This window comes from Anarrhichthys ocellatus, unplaced genomic scaffold, assembly GCF_004355925.1.
Source record: "Anarrhichthys ocellatus isolate YVR2014 unplaced genomic scaffold, GSC_Weel_1.0 scaffold5, whole genome shotgun sequence".
In the NCBI taxonomy this organism is placed as follows: domain Eukaryota; kingdom Metazoa; phylum Chordata; class Actinopteri; order Perciformes; family Anarhichadidae; genus Anarrhichthys; species Anarrhichthys ocellatus.
Genome location: NW_022280035.1, coordinates 13981753 through 14000408, shown reverse-complemented (window position 1 = coordinate 14000408; position 18656 = coordinate 13981753). Strand labels below are relative to the sequence as shown.

Genomic DNA, 18656 nt, shown 5'->3' with positions numbered 1-18656 from the left:
ATACTGAAATCCCCACAGGATGTCAGATTTTCAGTTTCCTGCAAATAAATGGTGTCAAAGTGCAGTAGGCTGGGTTTTCCCTCACCACACATATTCCATCCAAACTGATGGTTTCCGGTTATGGGGCTGGGGTATCTCACTTTGAGTTTTTGTTTGTCAATTCAGTTCCTGACAGTAAAGGACTTTCCAGTAAATTAAGTTTATTGTTGAATGTTTAAATATGAATCTAGGTCTGTGGTTTGTGTGTGTGTATATTTTCTATAATTATTATTTTTTATTTTGTTACATTTTGCATAATTTAATACAAAGCTCAATGAGTGGATGATTATACTGAAACTGTCAGGGTTTAGGAATGTTATGTTATCCTCACTGGAGTCCCCTACGTGGTACAAATGTGTAGTAACACGGTACTGTAAGAGCCTCAGTCAGTGTCATCATAAAGAATAAATTTATTGACCACAAGATGGGAGTGTTGTCTGAGTGTATTGACTGTAGTGTCTCAGCAGCTGGTGTGCATTTGAGCACATCCCCATACAAAGAAAATGAAGGCAGGGTGCTTCAGGAGCTTTTATTCTTGAGGTGGATTCGACAAATCTCATGAATTGCAAATTCTGCTTCAGCACAAAGAACAGCTGTCCTACATTGTCCATATTCTTTGGCTATAGAAAAAGCATAGGTCCCATACGGAGACACGTTTTTCACATCGGCAGTATGTTAGTAGACAACCATCCGACGTTCTGACAGCATGCAGGGTTAAATCAACATTCACGTGTTTTTGCATAGTAGCTCACAAACATGCTGATACGATGCCAACTATAACTAGTTTTTTTCCAAGCGTTTTATTGATATACCAGTAATATCGGGCATACAAGCAATTCGTGTTGATGGGAGAAGTTGCAGTCGGCACGCTTTGTTTTGCCACTTTGTAAAAATATCGGAGGGCAAATAATGAAACCGCTGTTCTGGAGGTATTTAAAGTTGTTTCACTATCACAGCGGTTTCACGCTTTCAACATTCCTAGAAGCACTAACAGACTACTTCTGTAAAGCAACAGATTTTTATCGCCGACTTTTGGGGCCGTTGAAACAACGAGAGGCGTCTCGTTCTGGGGACCTGTGGTCTTCCTATAAGCACGAGCGTTAGTGGTTTCCATTGGCAACCGGAACCGTGCTCACAGGAACACCAGCTCGCGACTACAGAACAAAGCCACGAGGAGTTTTCCGTGATGTGAAGCTAGTTTCGGTAAGTTTCTTTCATCTTGTTGCTATCTTTGTGTCTTTCCACCTGTAACACTCTTTAAAAAATAACTTTGCTGCAGCTTTTGTTGTGTGCGTGGACACACCGTGTTGCCCTGGCAGCTCTGGGACCAGAGCTATTGAATTACACCAATGGGGCACAGGGTTTCTGTTCACGGGACCTTCAGGAACAGAACATGAACTGACACCGTCAGGGATTTCATTTGGTTTCGCTCAGGTTTTGGTGGCTCTACTAAAGCCAAATGAGCAGGTAGGCATGGGCTCGAGGATGCAATAAATTCCCTCTACACAAAAGGGCTATTAAGTTTACAGAGTGCAAAAAAAAAATATTTTCATGCAATATTTTGCTATACTGTAAACGGCTTAAAATACACTGCATGCCAATATATGTGGTTTATAGTATGTCATTTTTATGAAGCTTAATTTGTTATTTTGCAATGCGGGTGCAAAGCATGTTAAAACGTTCAAACATGCTTGACAGAAAGCAATTAAGTGTTTCTTGTTAATATTAGAAACAGTAGTAGGCCTGTTGCTAAATTGGGAGTTGCACCAGCACCACAGTCACGGTAAAAAAAAAAAAAGATAAAACACCAGTTCCAGCAGTAAAATAATATTGAACCAGTTAATGCAATTAATGATTGCTGGATTCCAATTAGCTGCTTCAGTTTCAGGTTCACACTGTCACATTGTCCCGCGGTTTACTGGGACGCTTCAACAGCGCCATCGTTAATGATCTTAGTAACACCTGTGCTTTTCCAAGTCAAAATCTCTTGTTGTGAGAAATGCCTAACTTTCATCCTCATTCCCTGTTTTGTAACCGTCAGGTGACATCAATGTCGTCGTCGCTGTGAACAGGTGAAGAGAGACAGGATAGAGGAGGGCCTGCTGCCTGATCATGACTGCTGTGGTTCGACCTGGAGTCAATGTTTCAAAGCTATGTGAGGATGGAGACAAGCTCCTTGCGGTTGGAGAGCTGGGGAGAGCTACCTCTCTCTATATGTCGGCCTTCCGGACTCACGCAGCCTCCACCGTTACCCACATGCGGAAATTGAAGTCAGGCCTGGGTGGGGTGATCTCAACTTTAGAAGGCTGGCTCGACAGTCACGGGGAGAACCACCCCGCCGAGGGTCTTAATAACAAAGGTCTTGCGGCTGTGTTTCTCTCCACACTCTGCCCCAACAATCTGTCAGCCACCATTTTCAAGATGGAGTCTCTCCTTCAGAGTGGCGGGCTTGGCTGTGAGGAGATTTTTGCTCGCTGCACTGCTCTGCTTGAGGGGATGCCAAACCCTCACCCACCAGATGTGACTCGCCTCGTGTTGGAGGTAACTCGTGCCCTGGCCTGCTTGTTCTCAGAGCCTCACAGTGTCACGGGGCTGAAGCTTTACCTCAACGCTTACCAGAGGAACAAATCTCAAACCGTCACTCTGGTGAACAGCAGGCAAGCTCAGCACCTAAACAGAATAGTGAAGGCCTTTACACATCAACTACTGCTCATACACCCCTCTTTAATATTTGACAGCGAGTGTGCAGTGACAACAAAGGAGAAGGACAAGTTAGATGTAGAGACTTCTGCAACAATTATTGGATTTTTATTGGCTATCTCACCTGGCAGTACAGAAGTGCAGGAACTTCATGCAGCATATTTGTTTTTGACAGGCAGGTTTTGGGACAGTGCAGATGTGTACTCTGCTCTTTTGCATCATGGTAATTGTCAGAAAACCGGGAGTAGTACAGACAAGTCATTCCAGCACCCTCCCGAGAGGAGAGCCAGACTCCTAATCAGTCGAGCGGCTGCCTGCTTGTCGGCAGGTGGACGGACTGCTGAGGATTGCAGGGATCTGGGGGAGGCGTTTGAGATGCATCCTGCCACGGCCCGAATTTATTTTCAAAAGCTGTTCGCAGATCATGGTACAGGGGTGGCTGCTTGCAATCATCTCCGTCAGCAGGCGGAGCGGGGCCTGTCTGGTTACAGAGAAAGGGTCCTCATCCGTCCAGACCTGCGATCCACCGAGGGAGTTGAGCTCCTGGACCCTGTGATCACTCAGTTACGGACTCTGTGCTATTTAGAGCCCGGCGGAGGAGGTAGAGAGCTGCGGGTGCGACTGGCCGACTGTCTTCTCCTCAGAGGGGAACACAAAGAGGCCCTCTCCATCTGTAGCCAGCTAGCTGCTGCCCGAGGTCAGCAGAGCTATCAAAACACGGTGCAGGTTCTCCGTGGGTATGCCAGACTTCTCTCAGATGACGAAAAGGGGGCGTTAGAAGACTTCAAGGCTGTGATTGAACACGATACCCCCCACCCGTCCAGCTGTGTGCGGGCACTCTGTGGCAGGGGGCTCCTGCGCATGATGGGTGGGTTAAACTACCTCACAGCTCTAGACTTTGTGACAGCCAGCATGCTGCACCCCCAGGAAACGGCCCTGACTGTTCGCTGCCTGGTGCCGTGGAACTACCGGGGGCTGCTGTTTACTGTTTTACTGGAGCAGGGGCGAGTCATGCTTGAGGCGACGGGAGGACACGAATCCAAGTCCAGTTCCAGTGACGACTCCCAACAGCCCCAGCAGAGGGATCGGCTGCAGGCCCCATCAAAGAGAGACAAGGACGGAGCAGGGTATGATGTTGGTCTCCAAAGACAGTTTGACATGCCACAGTAAAGCACAGCTGTAAATATTAAAAGGAATGATGGCTGAATTACCTGCTTTGGTTTCAGATCGTGCATGCCTGTTCTCTGTCACACTGTCATGGCTTACTTGGACAAACTGAGCCATCCTTAATGTTATTAACACCTGTGCTTTTCCTGCCATAGTCATAATGTGTGCTGTGAAAAAGGCCTTTGGGTGTGTAACCTATCCAAAAGTGGAAATTAGCTATGCAATTTTTGGAAAAGGTATTTAGTTCTGTTCATATTTCCGGTATGATCTCTGTTTTGATGAAAATCCTCGTTCATGTTCTCTCAATGAAATGCATTTTCTTGGTGTTACACTTCTCCCTGCTCCGTGCATTAGGACCCCTGCTGGTGTCCAGTCTCTGGCTGGTCTGCTGATGGAGCTCCAGCCGGGTGCTGATGGGTCTCAGATCCTGGCAGCAGATGCCTTGTACCAGCTCGGCCGGGTCGAGGAGGCCTACCGGCTACTTCTTTCCATCGGGCCTACCGGTCCCCGGGCACCCGTCCTGGCTCGACTCGCCCTGCTGCAGCTGCACAGAGGCTTCCTTTATGACACCAATCAGGTAAGTAGGTTTAGGGGCGGTGGGTCCCAAAGATCCAGGGTTTGTTCCCACCTAATTAGGAACATTAAAATGTAACTATTATTCAGTGTGAATATTAACAATTGTGTGATTGAGGCCATGTGAAGGTTTTACAAATGTTTCAATCAGTGATTTCACAATCCTAACTGTAGTTTCTGCGCATATAGCAGACACAGTTATCCATTGAAGATTTCTGTATTTTGCACATTTGCATGAAAATAAAGAGGCCTGCATGTGTCTTTCTCAGTTGTTCTACTCTTACCTTCCTTAAATAAGAAACCACAATGACTAATTTACCACCACTCTAATTAGATTTTATGATTTGCTTATGAGTTGATGTAACCTTTGTCAAACTTAGTGCCACAGCAAATCTATACTTGTGTCACCACACCAACCACAGGAAATAATAAAGCAGTCTAGTCAGCTGTAGAATCACCAGCATGTCCAGCACTAGAACTGTAAATCAGTTGATTCAGACCTAATCTTTATCGTTTTTTTTATAACGCAACATTTTGTTTATTACCTACAATTCCAACCGTATGTTACTCTCATAAACTTTACAGAGCTCTGACCTACAGCTATAGCTTACAGAGGTGTGACTGTGAATTTTCTTTTACTTTGATATAAAACACATTAAAATTACATTTTATTTTGGGGGTGTAAGGTGAATTGGATAGGCCTGGTTTGCTTTTCATTATTTTTAAATAGCTAAGAAATGTTGCAACACATTGTTATAATAGAAAGACAAAAAAATAAATTTGATTGAAGTAGGTGTTGTACATTAATAGAGTGGTCTCAGCCTCAAATGATCCATTGAACTGAACTGAATACCATCATTTTGTCATTCTTCTGAAGTGATGCAGTTACAACACAGTAGCGTGTCAGGTCAGGTAGCTTAATACATTTACATCTTTTACAGTGAAAGAGATAAAGATTACATATCCGTCTCTGCAGCTGCTGAAAAAGCTCATTCAGTGCGGCGATACGAGCTGCTTGCGCCCCCTGTTGGCGGTGGCTCAACAGAAGGACCGGGCTCTGCTGCAGGGTCACTGCCACTCTGCTGCTAAACGAATCCTGGAGGGCACGCGGGAGGAGAGCGAAGTCAGGGAGGCTGTGGCATACCTCTCCATCGCTATCATCGCCTCTGGTGATTCGAATATGATTGATGACATTCTGATGTTTGCTATTGGACTGATTCCGATTGTTGCCTTAATAAATAGTGGGTAATACTTTAATCTAGGAAGGATTAGTGGGATAAAGAGAAGGGCTGGCACAAAACAGAGGCTTTGTTTCTGTGTTTTAACTTTCAAAAACGCTGAACACAAAACAAGGAGATTGACTCTGTATTATTTAAGTAGAAGAACTTGAGCAGAAGCAATTATAACACTCATCACACATACTCTGTGGGTTTGAATCAGTGCTTCGTTATTTGGGAATATGGAAGATGTTAATGCCGTGAATGTTGTTCTTTAAGGTGGCGAGGCAGCAGAGTCTTTGCTGGAGAGAGCGAGGTGTTATGCCCTGCTGGGCCAACGAAAGACAGCCATCTTTGATTTCAGTGCTATTTTGAAGGAGCACCCAAAACACACCCAGGCTCTCTGCGGAAGAGGCTTCACTTATCTCATGCTGAACCAACAAAAGGTGTTGACAAGCTGTTAAAACCTACTGTCGCTCAGAGCTTGTACAGTATTTTGAACATTTTATTCCTTTTCTGCGACCTTCTCTAGACTTCAAGCTGCACGAGACAGTACACATTAGTGGCTGCAACCAGTAGTAAAATGTCAATGCCAGTATCGCGCTTGTCGATCAACGTGGGCAGGAAAAAAGAGTCCAACGCTGTATCATTTCATGTTGGCAAAGAAGTCAGCAAACCTAACAACAGGAATAATTTGGGCAAAAGGGATCGAAAAGAAACACATTCAAATTGTGGCTGATAAGACAGATGTATTTTTACGTAGAAGTGTCTAAAGCAGCTGCATGTTCAGTGTAAATATAAAATTCAAACTGCTTCTTCCCCTCAGCAATGCACTCATGATATCCTGGCAGCACTTCAGATAAACATTGACATAGTCACCAAAGACATCCTGTCACTCAAGGACAAGGCACGGAAGCTGGTCTGCGATTGGCTGCATGAGTTCTGTCGGACCAATCTGTCAGACATCCTGCTTGCTAGTGCTGTCCCCTGCCATGAAGAGCAGCTCAGAGAGGCTTTTATAATCGGTGGAGCTCTGATGAGGACTGACTGCAGAGACCCCAGATGGCATCTCCTCTATGTGGACACACTTATAGCCAAAGGTGAGATGGGAACTTTGCCAAACTTGCTGCTGAAATTCGCAATGGGCTCCTTGATGTCGTTGGAAATGGTCTGGTTGGAGATAATAGTTTAAGCTGAGTAGTGTTTCCACTTTGATAAAGAGAACCACTGAACCTGGTGCCCCTTGTTTACAGTCATCTTTGCTCCTGATTTTATGGTCCATCTGCTCCAGGTGAAGTCAAGGCAGCGGGCGCTCATCTGTGCCAGGTGTTTGGCCAGGAGCCGAGAGACGCAGTGGCCCAGGCCAGGGTGGGTGTGGTGGAGGCCTGGCAGCAGAACTACCGGAGCGCAGCTCGCAGGCTTAGCAAACTGACTGAAAAAGATTCATCAAGTCTGGTCTTCTTGCTGGCCCTGATCCCAATCAATCAGCGAAAACGCATGGCACAGGTAAGCCTAGTTTAGAATGAGCACCATTGGCAGAGTTCTTTGTGCAAGTTATAGATAGAGAGCAATATAGTCGAGTGTTGCCAAATATTTGCTGTCTAATTTGTGGTGTTTGAAACTGCAGTGACACCTCCATCAATTTAGGAGGTTCTATCTGAATCCCGATGAATATTTCATATGCTTAAAATGGACAGTAAGGTCAAAAAAGATTTAAAGGTCTGCATAATGTATGATGATGGAGAGCATCAATAGTTCATTTAAAAAAAAATTAACAAGACAGGGCAACAGCATCTTTTCATGATCTGGTTAAAGTATTGTAAATTAGGAGTATTTACATATCTATAAGTTGCATATGAATTGCTCGGCTTCTGTATTGTAACAGGCTGCAGCACAGGAGGCCAGCAGTGTATCATCAGGTGGCCAGTGGGACCAGGCCCTCACACTCCTGAATGTGGCAGTACAAGCAGTGGGCCATCACAGACTCCAGTATCTTCGCCAGCGGGCTGCCTGCCTCGCTCAGCTGGGCCTACACGAGCGGGCCGTAGCTGACCTGGACAGAGTTATCAAGAAACACAACGGACCTGACTCCAGCCGCTCGGAGGATTCTCAAGTCTGGGCAGAGGACCTGTGTCGACGAGGCCACAGCCTGGTGCTCTGTTCCAGAGAAGGAGCAGCTCTGGAGGACTTCAGTCAGGCCTTGGATCTCCACAGGAACCAGGCCATCCAGTGTGTGGAGGCTGGTCTGGGGAGGGTGCGTCTGGCCGAATGCTTCCTGCGGGGGGCGCTGCAGCACTATGGGGAGCAGCAGCTCAACAAAGCCTGGACAAGGATTGAGTGTGGCCTAGTTGTGGACAAGGAGAATGCAGAGCTCCGCAGACTGAGGGCAAGGGTCAAACGAGAAGTGGCCAGTCCCTGCAATGTCAACTAGTGTTGATGGTGAGAACCAGCTGAGCTCACTCAATGCAGCCATGTCAGTGACTGTAGGAACGATTACAGCACGTTTGATGGTTCTTTGGAGGTTTGTAGCATTAACAACAGTGTTTGTTATAGTATTCAGCCACGTTTTTATAATTACATCAAATCAGTATACTGGATATGAGAGGAGAATGTGAAAGGTCGCTATTTTCAATCCTATATTTTATTAACAAATTTAACTTTGGCACTTCATACATTTTATAACTGAAACATCATTAATCATGAATTATTGCATGAATGTGAACAAAGCTGGATTGTGATGGTCACTATATGGTATGAAGCAAATCACGTAACGTAAAATTAAATATAGTTTAATTCAAACAATCACACCTAGATAAGATATATAAGAAAGTGCCTCGTGTGCAGGTTTTTATGCTTTTGAAATGGAGAAGGCATGCTTTTCTTTAATCATATCCATGACAGAAAACACAATTTAGAACACATAAATACAGAAATAGAAGTAAACACTGGAATTCAGCCTATTCCACTTACATTAAAGCGTGCTTAAACACAAGAACAAAATCAGTACTTTAGTACCCTTCTCAGTGCACCTGAAGGACTTTAAAAGGAAGTTGAATACAATATTTATGTGTAACTTGTGTTGAGAAGTTACATGTACTTTGGTATTATGCCAACACAGTAATGTATTGCGGTTCCATGTTGCCGAAGTAGGATTTCTCCCACTCACTCATGAGGTCGAAATGCAGCGGGCGATCACAGAAGTTGCAGGAAGCTGTGGCCGGGCAGTTGAGCAGGAGCCCCGCCTCCTGCCACACCTCCACGAGTTTCTCTGTGAATGAAACATAGACACTCATAAGAATGAACAATTAAATGCCAATATTTATTTCTCTTTTACTTCTCTGTACCGGCCATTGTCCCCATTTCACTTGATTGGACATTTACTCTGATAATTTAAGGATCCCCACACTCACCCACAAAGTACTCCATCATGGCGGGGTTGTGATGAGGAGACGGAGCCAGCCTCAGCAGCTCCTCACCACGAGGCACTGTGGGGTAGTTGATGGCCTGAACATAGATGTTGTGTTTCTCCAGCAGGATGTCACACACCTTGGTGTTCAGCTCAGCGTTGCCTACCTAGAAGATGGTTCATGAAAGTTGATGTGAGGCGTTTAGTGCATGCTTTTTATTAAACACAGTCAGGTCATACATGTACGAATCAAAGCCATTATTGTGATTAACTGGGTCGATGGATTCAAGAGTATGCCACTGGAAATATTATAGAATTTGTATGTTTCCATATAATCATATGACCCATTGAAAAAATAAATTGCAAATTGATTAATTAAATGTGCATTTAAATGCATTAAAAACATGATGGTCCTAAATTACTTTATAAAATTGTATCACAAAAATAATTCAGCTTGAATGGAAATGTAATTATTTCACTGGCTTCTAATTGCTTTTTAAAGATTATACATTGGATCATAGTTAAACACTGAACAAGTCTAATTGTTGCGTTGACACACTCCGGTCTCCATATGTTCTGTGTTGTACTTGTGGAGCTTTAGAGGACTAAACACTGCAGATGTTTTGGCTTGTCATGGATGTAAAGACTCAGGTGTTTGTAATGTCATTAACGACGGCTCCGTTCCATTTAAGTGTCCCAGTAAGTCAGCCGACATGCACAATACCAGGACCCCGAAAGTGAAGCAGCTAAATGGAGTTCAGCCATCATTAATCTCATTACTACACAGCGGTACTCATGAAAAGGCTACAACTTGGATGTACAAAATGGCATGCGGCACTGCTAAACCTTCCTACCCGTATGGGGATGATGTGGCTGGGACAGTTGACCACAGGTAGGCCCTTATCCATCAACAGCTGCCTCATGTGTTTGACGTTCCTCTGGTGAGATCTGCGGAGCACCTGCCCCTCGGGGCTCTTCAGCACCCGGACAGACTCCAGAGCTCCAGCCAGGACCATCGGGGGCAGGGAAGTGGTGAAGATGAAGCCAGCAGCGAAGGAGCGCACCGTGTCAACCAGGGCGGCGCTGCTGGCGATGTAGCCTCCAACACAGCCGAAGGCTTTGCCTTGAACAGCAACAGACAAAGAGTATGTGAGGTGAGGAAGTCATCAGGAATGGGAGGTGCAGTTATTTAAGTACAAATATAACATAATAACCTGAGTATTTCCTCTTTTACTTTACTTTTTCCACACTAATACATTTCAGAGGGGAGAAATTGTACTCCATGAATTTACTTGACAGCTAAAATATGCATTGATGCAGATAAAACTACCCAACAGTATATAAAGTTGTTAAAAAAATAATTATTCTAATAATAATAGCAATAATACAGTTACATAACATATACAACAATATAACAGCTGGAAAATGGCAATTCTGCATAATATTTACTTTTACTGTCAATATATATATTTATTAATGAGACTTTTACTATTTTAAATGCTAATTAATCGTGATTATGTATTTTTACAATGTGGTATTGCTACTTTTACTAAAATAAAGAATCCAATGAATACTTTCTCCAACAAAAAATATGTCATGCATTATGACATATTTTATATATGCACAAAATTCATTGTTATGCATGACACATTGTATCAACATATTCTGTTAATAATGAGAATATACGTTTACTGTTATACCTACAAGTCTCTAATATTATAGTTTTGTAGAGATAAATGATATAATAAATTGACAAATCATTGATTGTTGTTTCAGTGCAAAATAATGACATCACAATAATGTATCAAATTGTACTGTGAGTTTTGTGCACTGATACCCCACTATTAATTTGCAATTACAGTTTGAGTTTATCTTTTGTTTATAATCCAGGATAAGTTTACTTGATATGTACTTGACAGGGATTTTGACCTAAAACCCTACAGTTGTCATAAAGCTACACACTAACCCGACTCCCTGACGAGGGTTTTATCGGTACGACCAGAGAGGGAGTAGAGCCGGCACCCAGTTGATAAAACCTCTGGTTCTTCTGATGAGAGCTCACTCCTCTCCTGCCCTCATCTAAACTCCAGAGCAGTATCATGCTTGTTGAGAGATATTGCTGCCGTGTTGGCAGTATGACAGTGTCAGTTAGGGCAAAATAGGAGTTCGGCCAAGAAAAGAGGCAATTAAACTGAAGCCGGTTGCCTTGCCCTTTCAGTGTCTAATAGTAGTATTTTAAAATGTAGTATTTTTCCTCATACCTTTCAAAACAAAATAGAGATGAAAAAAAACAGTTGGCTTACTTGTATAAAAATGTCAAAAGGAGAAGAAAAAGATATACTCACCTAAGGTCCCAGAAACAATGTCAATCTTGTGCATAATGTTGTCCCTCTCTCCCACTCCAGCTCCATGGGCTCCGTACAGGCCCACAGCGTGAACTTCATCAACAAACGTCAGAGCGCCGTGACGATGAGCGACATCGCACAGCTCTTCCAGAGGACATATTGCACCTGAAGGGCCCCAGAAAATAAGGTGTTATAATAAGAGCTGTGCAATATACATTATTCAAACAGCAGGAAATGCATACATCAAATGTCATCACTGTGTAAAATCTAGATACTCTATGTTTCAAATGTATATGCAGAGAGATATTTGCACTATTCACAAATATCGTTAGCGCTTATATTCACACATTTAAAAAATCCTCCTGGATATGGTCCAAGTCATCCATTCAGCGTACTTAAATGTTGTGCTTTATGGAGCTGTCAGCGGTGTCGCATCATACAGAGAAATAGAGCTGAGGGGGGAAAACTATTTTCTCTCATGGACTGAGAGTAATGAACTCATATGTCAATTTATGTTTCTCTTTTTTTATTTTTTTTTATCTTAAAGCATTTCATTATTAAAACTACAAATATATTTTTAGCTTAGCTGTGAGCTGGAGATAACCACACAGCCACCAATGTATAGTAAGCTTAGATAACTCCACTCTTAAAAAGACACACATTTATATTTCTTTTTCTTTTTAAAACTACTGTGTGCATCATATTACTCAGATCAGTGAGAGTAAATATATATCTCTGAACTCTTGATCAGATTTATTGATATCTAACCTAATATACCTACATGGAATCTAAATGATCTCCTCTATCACTCCATGTTAATATTCCATAGTACCCACCGTCCATTGAGTGCACGGTCTCGAATGCCACTATTTTAGGTGTCTTGGGGTCTGAGCGTTGCAGCAGTTCCTCCAGGTGTCGGCTGTCATTGTGGCGGAAGATGAAACGCTTCGCTCGGCTGTTGCTGATGCCCTGAATCATCGATGCATGGTTCCCTGCATCAGAGTATATCTCGCACCCTGTGTGCCACAGTGAACACACAGTGAGACCAGGGGAGATGACTTCCCTCTAAACAGTATCAACCCTCAGATAGTATCACTTTTTTCTGCAATGTATGCAACAAGAAACATGGGTCAGAGGTCAGTATTCACCTGGAAGCATCTTAGCCAAAGTGAAGAGGGTGGAGTCATTCGCCACGAAGCAGGAGGAGAAGGCCAGGGCTGCGTCTTTCTGGTGTAGCTGGGCCAGCTCCTTCTCCAGAGACACATGGAAGTTACTGGTGCCTGAGATGTTCCTGGTCCCACCAGCTCCTGCACCGTGCCTGTCCAGAGCATCTCTGAGAACATCCAGAACGAAATGATAAAACGTTCAGCTGACATAATCGAATGCATCTGCAAACATGAATTATTAGGCTTCTTCATTAAAAGGCTTCATCTCCACTATGTAAAAAAGAGATTCCAAATGATGTTGAGTTTTCCTTCTTTCTCCAGAAAACCTACAAAACTCTCCTTTTACCTGATAACGCTGAGGACCCGAGGGTGCCGACTCATTCCCAGATAATCATTGCTGCACCAGACAGACACCTGGGAGCCTTCCCGCCCAGAGACGGAGTAATCCTCAGCAAAGGGGAAGACCTCAGCGCTCCTGTTCACGGTCTTGAAGACTCTGTATGTGTGATCATTCTTTTTCTCAGAAATCTTCTCAATGAAGAAGCGGTCATAGTCGTAGCTGGGGCCAACTGCAGGGGGGATAGTTGTGGTTTTGAATCAATGACAGTATTCAATGAATATGTAATCTAATCTAAAGATACATGTATTATTTAACATTAGAGTAAAACATACCCATGTTGTCTTTGAGGAGGTTGGTAAAAGTGTTAGTTTGAGATGAAGTTGGGAGGATGGAATCCTTTAACTCCTTCAACAGAGAAGTCATCAAACCTGTGCAAGAGGAGTGCAGGTCTGTTAGGGTGAGATGTTGCTATTTTGTCTTGTATGTTCGCTTCACCACATGATAATTCTTCCTACCTTCTGGGACGTCCTCCTGTACTTCAGGGCTGGCTCGGACTATCCCAAACTGAGAGGTGACAAAGGGGCAGCCCTTCGATACAGACACAGCCACCTGCGTGGCCCTCTGAGCAAACAGCCTCCTTTGGTCCAATGTGGGAAGTCGGTGACTCTTCTGTTTGCTGGGTGAGACGTTCACCTTGGCCTCTAGAGAGGCTGTGCCGCTCACACTGATCTGGCGAGCGATGATGGGGCATTGATCGGCCAGAGACATCAAGGAGGCTCCAGTTCTCCTCAAAGCTGGCTGCGGCGCAGACTTTAGGAAGGGGCAGTGATGAAGGAAGGCCGCCATTGTACTGCAGCTGTTCTTACTCTGAGTTAGGACAGAAGACAGGGAATTAACTTTATTCCACAAAACCTCCGAGGCTTATGCATTAAATCTGTAAAGAGTGTGAATATCATTGCAGCCAGGACGTGTAAAAAAGTGTAATGGTTTTACGTTTGTCTTAAGAAATTGTGGATGGAAAATGAGGATGACTGAATTTGAAACTCCCGTCATAGTTACAAAGTTAAACATGTTCAGAGGGGCCAGAAATGTATGCAGTGGCTGGGTTTAGCTAGAGAGCAGTCGGTACCTCCTCCAGGGTGCGGCAGGTTGCTGCTGCTTATCTTAACTCTGCAGGCGCTCAAGTGCTGACGTCATCAGTTCAGGCTGATACCCAATAATCCTCCATTAAACACAGCAAGGATGCATCTACTTCTTTTGATGAATAACTTTTATCTCCCTGCTGTTAAGACTTTCTTAAACTCAGAGGACAAAATGAATGTTGGATGTAATTAATAAAAATGACGACATAAATATTCATGATTCCAGATTATAATTTGTCCATGAGGACGTCTATGTGTAGTTTATGTTAAAGTCCAGCTGTATCACTTCCCTCACAATCTCCTGCGGTCAGCAGATAAGGCAATTCTTGGAATATGTGGCTTTCTCTTGTGGTTAAATGTTATCTTTTTGCTGGTCTGTCAAAGACCAGCGGAGTCTTTTTAAGCACCACATGCAGGTCAAAAATTTAATCTTGGTGATGTCTTTGTCATTGTTGAATACGTTTGACTATTAATCACGTGCTAAAAAAAAAAGACACATATCCTTTAGCTATATGCTGTAGTATCCACATCTCATGGTTCTTCTCATTGAAAAAGTAACTTAGGGATGCACTGTGTGTGTGTGTGTGTGTGTGTGTACAAATTTACTATTCATTCATGTAGTGTGTTGTCTACTACATGGATGAATAAATAAAGCATGAATACATAATAAAATGTATGATATATTCCTTGCTGTATGTGTCGTGTATCACAACAAATATTATGTTATATGGCAGTCTAATAAACAATAACACTGGTTCTAATAATACTCATGATAGTAATACTACCACTACTAAAATTCTAAATAATAACAGTAATGCCGATAATAACAACAACAATAATAACAACAACAACAACAATAACAACAATGAAACAGATGAGAAGTTAAGAAGAAGCTCACCTGTTGACCTGCACTGAGGACGAACTTCAGAACAGCAAATAGACAGGTCAGAAAATGTCAACAGTTATGAGTCAGATGTCGAACAGCGTTATGCAATCAGCTCTGCTGTTACAGGTCTTAGCTTTGGGGGCCACCCAGGGAGGTGTGTGTGTGTGTGTGTGTGTGTGTGTGTGTGTCCAGTATGGGAGGTGCAAAGATGCTGATAGTGTTACATTAAGGTTGGGTCACTCTCTGTCATGTAAAATATCTTCATTGTGGTCATTTCACTCTGAAGTTTTGAGTGGTCAAAACAGCGATGCTGCGTTCTCAAAAACATACATTTATGATAATAATATTGATTCTAAGGTCACTTTAAACTTAAAGCATTGTAGTTTTTCTACAAATATTTAAGTGAAGCTATATGTACTAACAGTGATATAATAATGTCTCTTTTAGTGATAATAACTATTTCAACAGCACCTCAAATAACAATTATTTTAGCAGTTAACACTTGAAAATGACAAGGTAAAAATGTTAACACACACTGGTGTTTAATTTTTACTTCTTCACTTAAGATTTCATTAAACTCTTTTTTTTTTTTTTAAATGAACCAAAACACTGACAACGAGGACGGTCTAGGGTAGATAATGATGAGAATTAATATGAAACATCATTTAAATAATACCTCCTCAACTAAAAAGACAACAGCTTTGAATTGAAATTCAAACACCATCACTAAACCTTAGTTAACGCTGATCTACAGAGGAACCCATAACGTGCATATTCGGATTGATTAGGAAACAATACTGAATGGAAATGTTATTTTCTCTCATTTCATTCCAGCCTATAAATAATGAACAAACAGTTACTGGTTGGTTTGGATGAACTCACTGACTGTAACTAACCAGTGACCATTTATTCGTCAGCGTGTGTGTGTGTGTGTGTGTGTGTTCTCACCAGCAGATGGTGCATTTTATGAATCACTGCTGCTTCTCGTGGAGAGGCGGAGTTTTCCTTTTGCTGCTGTCAACTTGCAGGGGGCGGGCAGCAGGCAGAGGGCAGCAGGCTGGGTCCATCTCATCCTGACTGGAACACAAAACCAACATCATCCACCATCCACCCTGACAAGGACAACCCCTCCCCCCCCTAAGAGAACACAGGGACAGGACCATATTTTTTAATTAAAAAGGAATTCGCATCGAGAGCGGCAAGATGCTGGCCTGCACAGAGATGATCACCATGTGTCTTCAGTCTGCAAAGCACGAACACTTGAGGAAACAGCAGGAGCTTTGCCACAACCAAAATCAAGGCATCTCCCTTTTTCATGATGTAAGTACTCACTGGATTTTGTGATGTTGAAGTGGTATCATAATTCACCCTCTTGACATTTCTCCTGAGAATACCTTTTAGTTTGGTCAATGCATGCTCGGATCCATATGTAGACGCGTTTTGCTCACGGGTCGTCATATAATTAAAGGCGCAATATGAGTAACACACCGTCCTTCATTCTGCTCTTTATGAATGGTTTTTATTGAACCTCCCATTCACATTGTGCGGGATGTGCAGCAGCCCTGTTATATAAGAAAGGTGAGTGCATGCCCACCAGTGCGTGAATGCCAAAAGAGATGCCCCAACACAGTCCTCTGACATACAAATGTTTTGAGTCATTCGACCCACAAAGCATTACAATGTCGTTGTTTTCATTTGGTTGTTTTACATTTTTTTTCTCATATGATAATGAGGCTCATGACATTGGTTGTACCCTAGATAAAACATGCATATATAAAACATGATATGGTCTGCATTTTTAATGTGCAGCCTTCCCTTCACACATCTCCAAACAGAAACACAAAAATAGATGTTGAATTTTGAGTATTGCTTGCACAGTTGACAGAGGACAGGGTTTTCATGCACATAAATGCTCTCTAACTGAGCTGTCATGGTTATTCTGCTCTTTGCTACAATATGAAAAAAAATAGCAGGTGATCCCTTCATATAAAAGACTAATACAAAAGCAGTGCATGCAGTATTACAGTATATTCTACACTGCTTTATGTTTGGAGCGTTTATGGCTGTTTTTTGTCTCTGGTTTACTGACTTAAATACAATACAGTGAATTAGCAGCATCATTTCCCAGCCTAGACTCCCTGACAGCTGGCTGTAAATACAATTCTCCAGTTTCCTTGAAGGCAGATTATTGGCCAGCGAGGTGAACATTCGACTGCAGCAAGTACAAATTTGGTTTGACTGCAGTTAGCATCTATTCTTTCCAGTCTAACACCGCAGAACTGTTCTTCTCTGAACCCATTACAGTGACAAATGGATGGTACTTTATTCTTTAACAGCTGCAGAAAGTAAAAGTGTGATCACCAGAGGGCAACTTATCCCACTTACCTGTCATTTGACTGACACTGATTCTTTTTTCTTTTATTCCTCTGTCTTCCTAACAACACAATGACATTGGTGCCCACTCATCTGCAGTTTTTATTTTTATTTTTCAGAGAATTGAGCCTCATTTGCTCTTTTCTCACTCTAGACAGACTCATTACAGTTTTTTTTCTTTTTTCTTTGGGTGTCTGTCTCTAAGTAAACGTCTGTTTGTCTATTTATATAATTAGACAAGCTATGATTTGACAGACAGTTACTCCTCCTGCTGTAGTTTTATTGTGTTCAGAGTCAGAGAGATAGAAATTACAACCGATCAACCTCCAGGTAGCTAATACTGATCTTAATTGGCTCTGTGGAATGAGCTCAATCAACTCCACCAACCTTCCACCTAACAGCACCAAGGAGGAACAAAGGTCATTAAATCTCCTTTCAGGCTTCACCAGAGCCGATGTTTATTGCTCTCAATTTGTTTCCCAAATTTTATGGAGCAGTTCCCTGTTGGTTTCTTCTGAGCTGTTACAGGATGCTTGCATCAGCACTCATAAGGTTTAGGGAGGTTTAACAGCGATGGCGCAGCCTCCAGGTTTCACGTCATCACCTGCATCCAAAAGTCATCATTGAGCTAAAGGGCCAAACCAGTTGTGTTGCATGGTTTAGTGCATTCACTACAACTCCTTTATACTTGAGACCACTTGAAACCTATTGCCTTTCAACGGTTCGCAACATGAGCCAGTGGCTAGCAGCTAATGGTGCTAACAGCGCTAACAGTGCAATCAACGTTGCCAGTGCTGACCGAGCTAACGGTGTTAAGCTGAGGGGGAAGCGGAGGGTGGGTGTTACGATTCTACATCGATGCTATCGGTCGGGACGACGTTATCAACTTTAACCGCCATATGAGAGTCATGCAGAGCAGCGGCCATGAGCTAACTAGTGGGGCGTGCTCACGTGCACTAACATGCACTAAAAAGCATCGGGGCCGGCCCGGCTGTGTCATTAAAGCAAGGAGAAGAACAAACACAGATGACATTACTCCACTATATCTTTACATAGTAAATAGTTGTTTGACGCTATATTGATGCTCTAAATTTCGTATAGAGAATCTTTAAAAACAAATGATCTGATATTTTGAAACACATGATTATTATTGGTATTAGTCCCAATAATCAGTCTGGCTCTAATTTGTGTAATCCTTCATAGTAAACATCACATCTGCATTATTTGTTGTTCATTATTGTTTTGAGGCAGACTTTTCAAAATGGAAAAATCTGCCAATGAACTGCATTAACGTGCAATAAT

At 42.7% G+C, this 18656-nt stretch overlaps 3 protein-coding genes across 3 annotated transcripts in view; 2 read left to right on the top strand and 1 right to left on the bottom strand.

Moving 5' to 3' along the window:
- Positions 1 to 1169: 1169 nt before the first annotated feature.
- On the top strand, positions 1170 to 9680 carry ttc34 (tetratricopeptide repeat domain 34). Its single transcript, XM_031844828.1, has 8 exons — positions 1170 to 1242; positions 2081 to 3866; positions 4261 to 4483; positions 5456 to 5648; positions 5976 to 6142; positions 6523 to 6796; positions 6988 to 7202; positions 7582 to 9680. Exons 2-8 carry the CDS (start codon positions 2152 to 2154, stop codon positions 8125 to 8127), a joined length of 3333 nt encoding a protein of 1110 aa, XP_031700688.1. The 5' UTR covers positions 1170 to 1242; positions 2081 to 2151; the 3' UTR covers positions 8128 to 9680.
- Positions 8320 to 16046, bottom strand: alas2 (aminolevulinate, delta-, synthase 2). The gene is made up of 11 exons (XM_031844829.1): positions 15930 to 16046; positions 14994 to 15017; positions 13469 to 13820; positions 13286 to 13381; positions 12960 to 13182; positions 12596 to 12780; positions 12284 to 12463; positions 11448 to 11612; positions 9957 to 10225; positions 9107 to 9269; positions 8320 to 8964 (listed from the first exon to the last, which is right to left on the bottom strand). The coding sequence occupies exons 1-11, from the start codon at positions 15942 to 15944 to the stop codon at positions 8801 to 8803; spliced, it is 1836 nt and encodes a 611-aa protein (XP_031700689.1). The 5' UTR covers positions 15945 to 16046; the 3' UTR covers positions 8320 to 8800.
- The window catches only part of LOC116382113 (N-terminal EF-hand calcium-binding protein 1-like), a 16445-nt gene continuing 13800 nt past the window's right edge, over positions 16012 to 18656 (top strand). Inside the window, exon 1 of the mRNA XM_031844830.1 lies at positions 16012 to 16301. Within this exon, the coding sequence (XP_031700690.1) occupies positions 16185 to 16301 (117 nt within the window). The 5' untranslated portion in view covers positions 16012 to 16184. The remainder of the gene's footprint in view (positions 16302 to 18656) is intronic.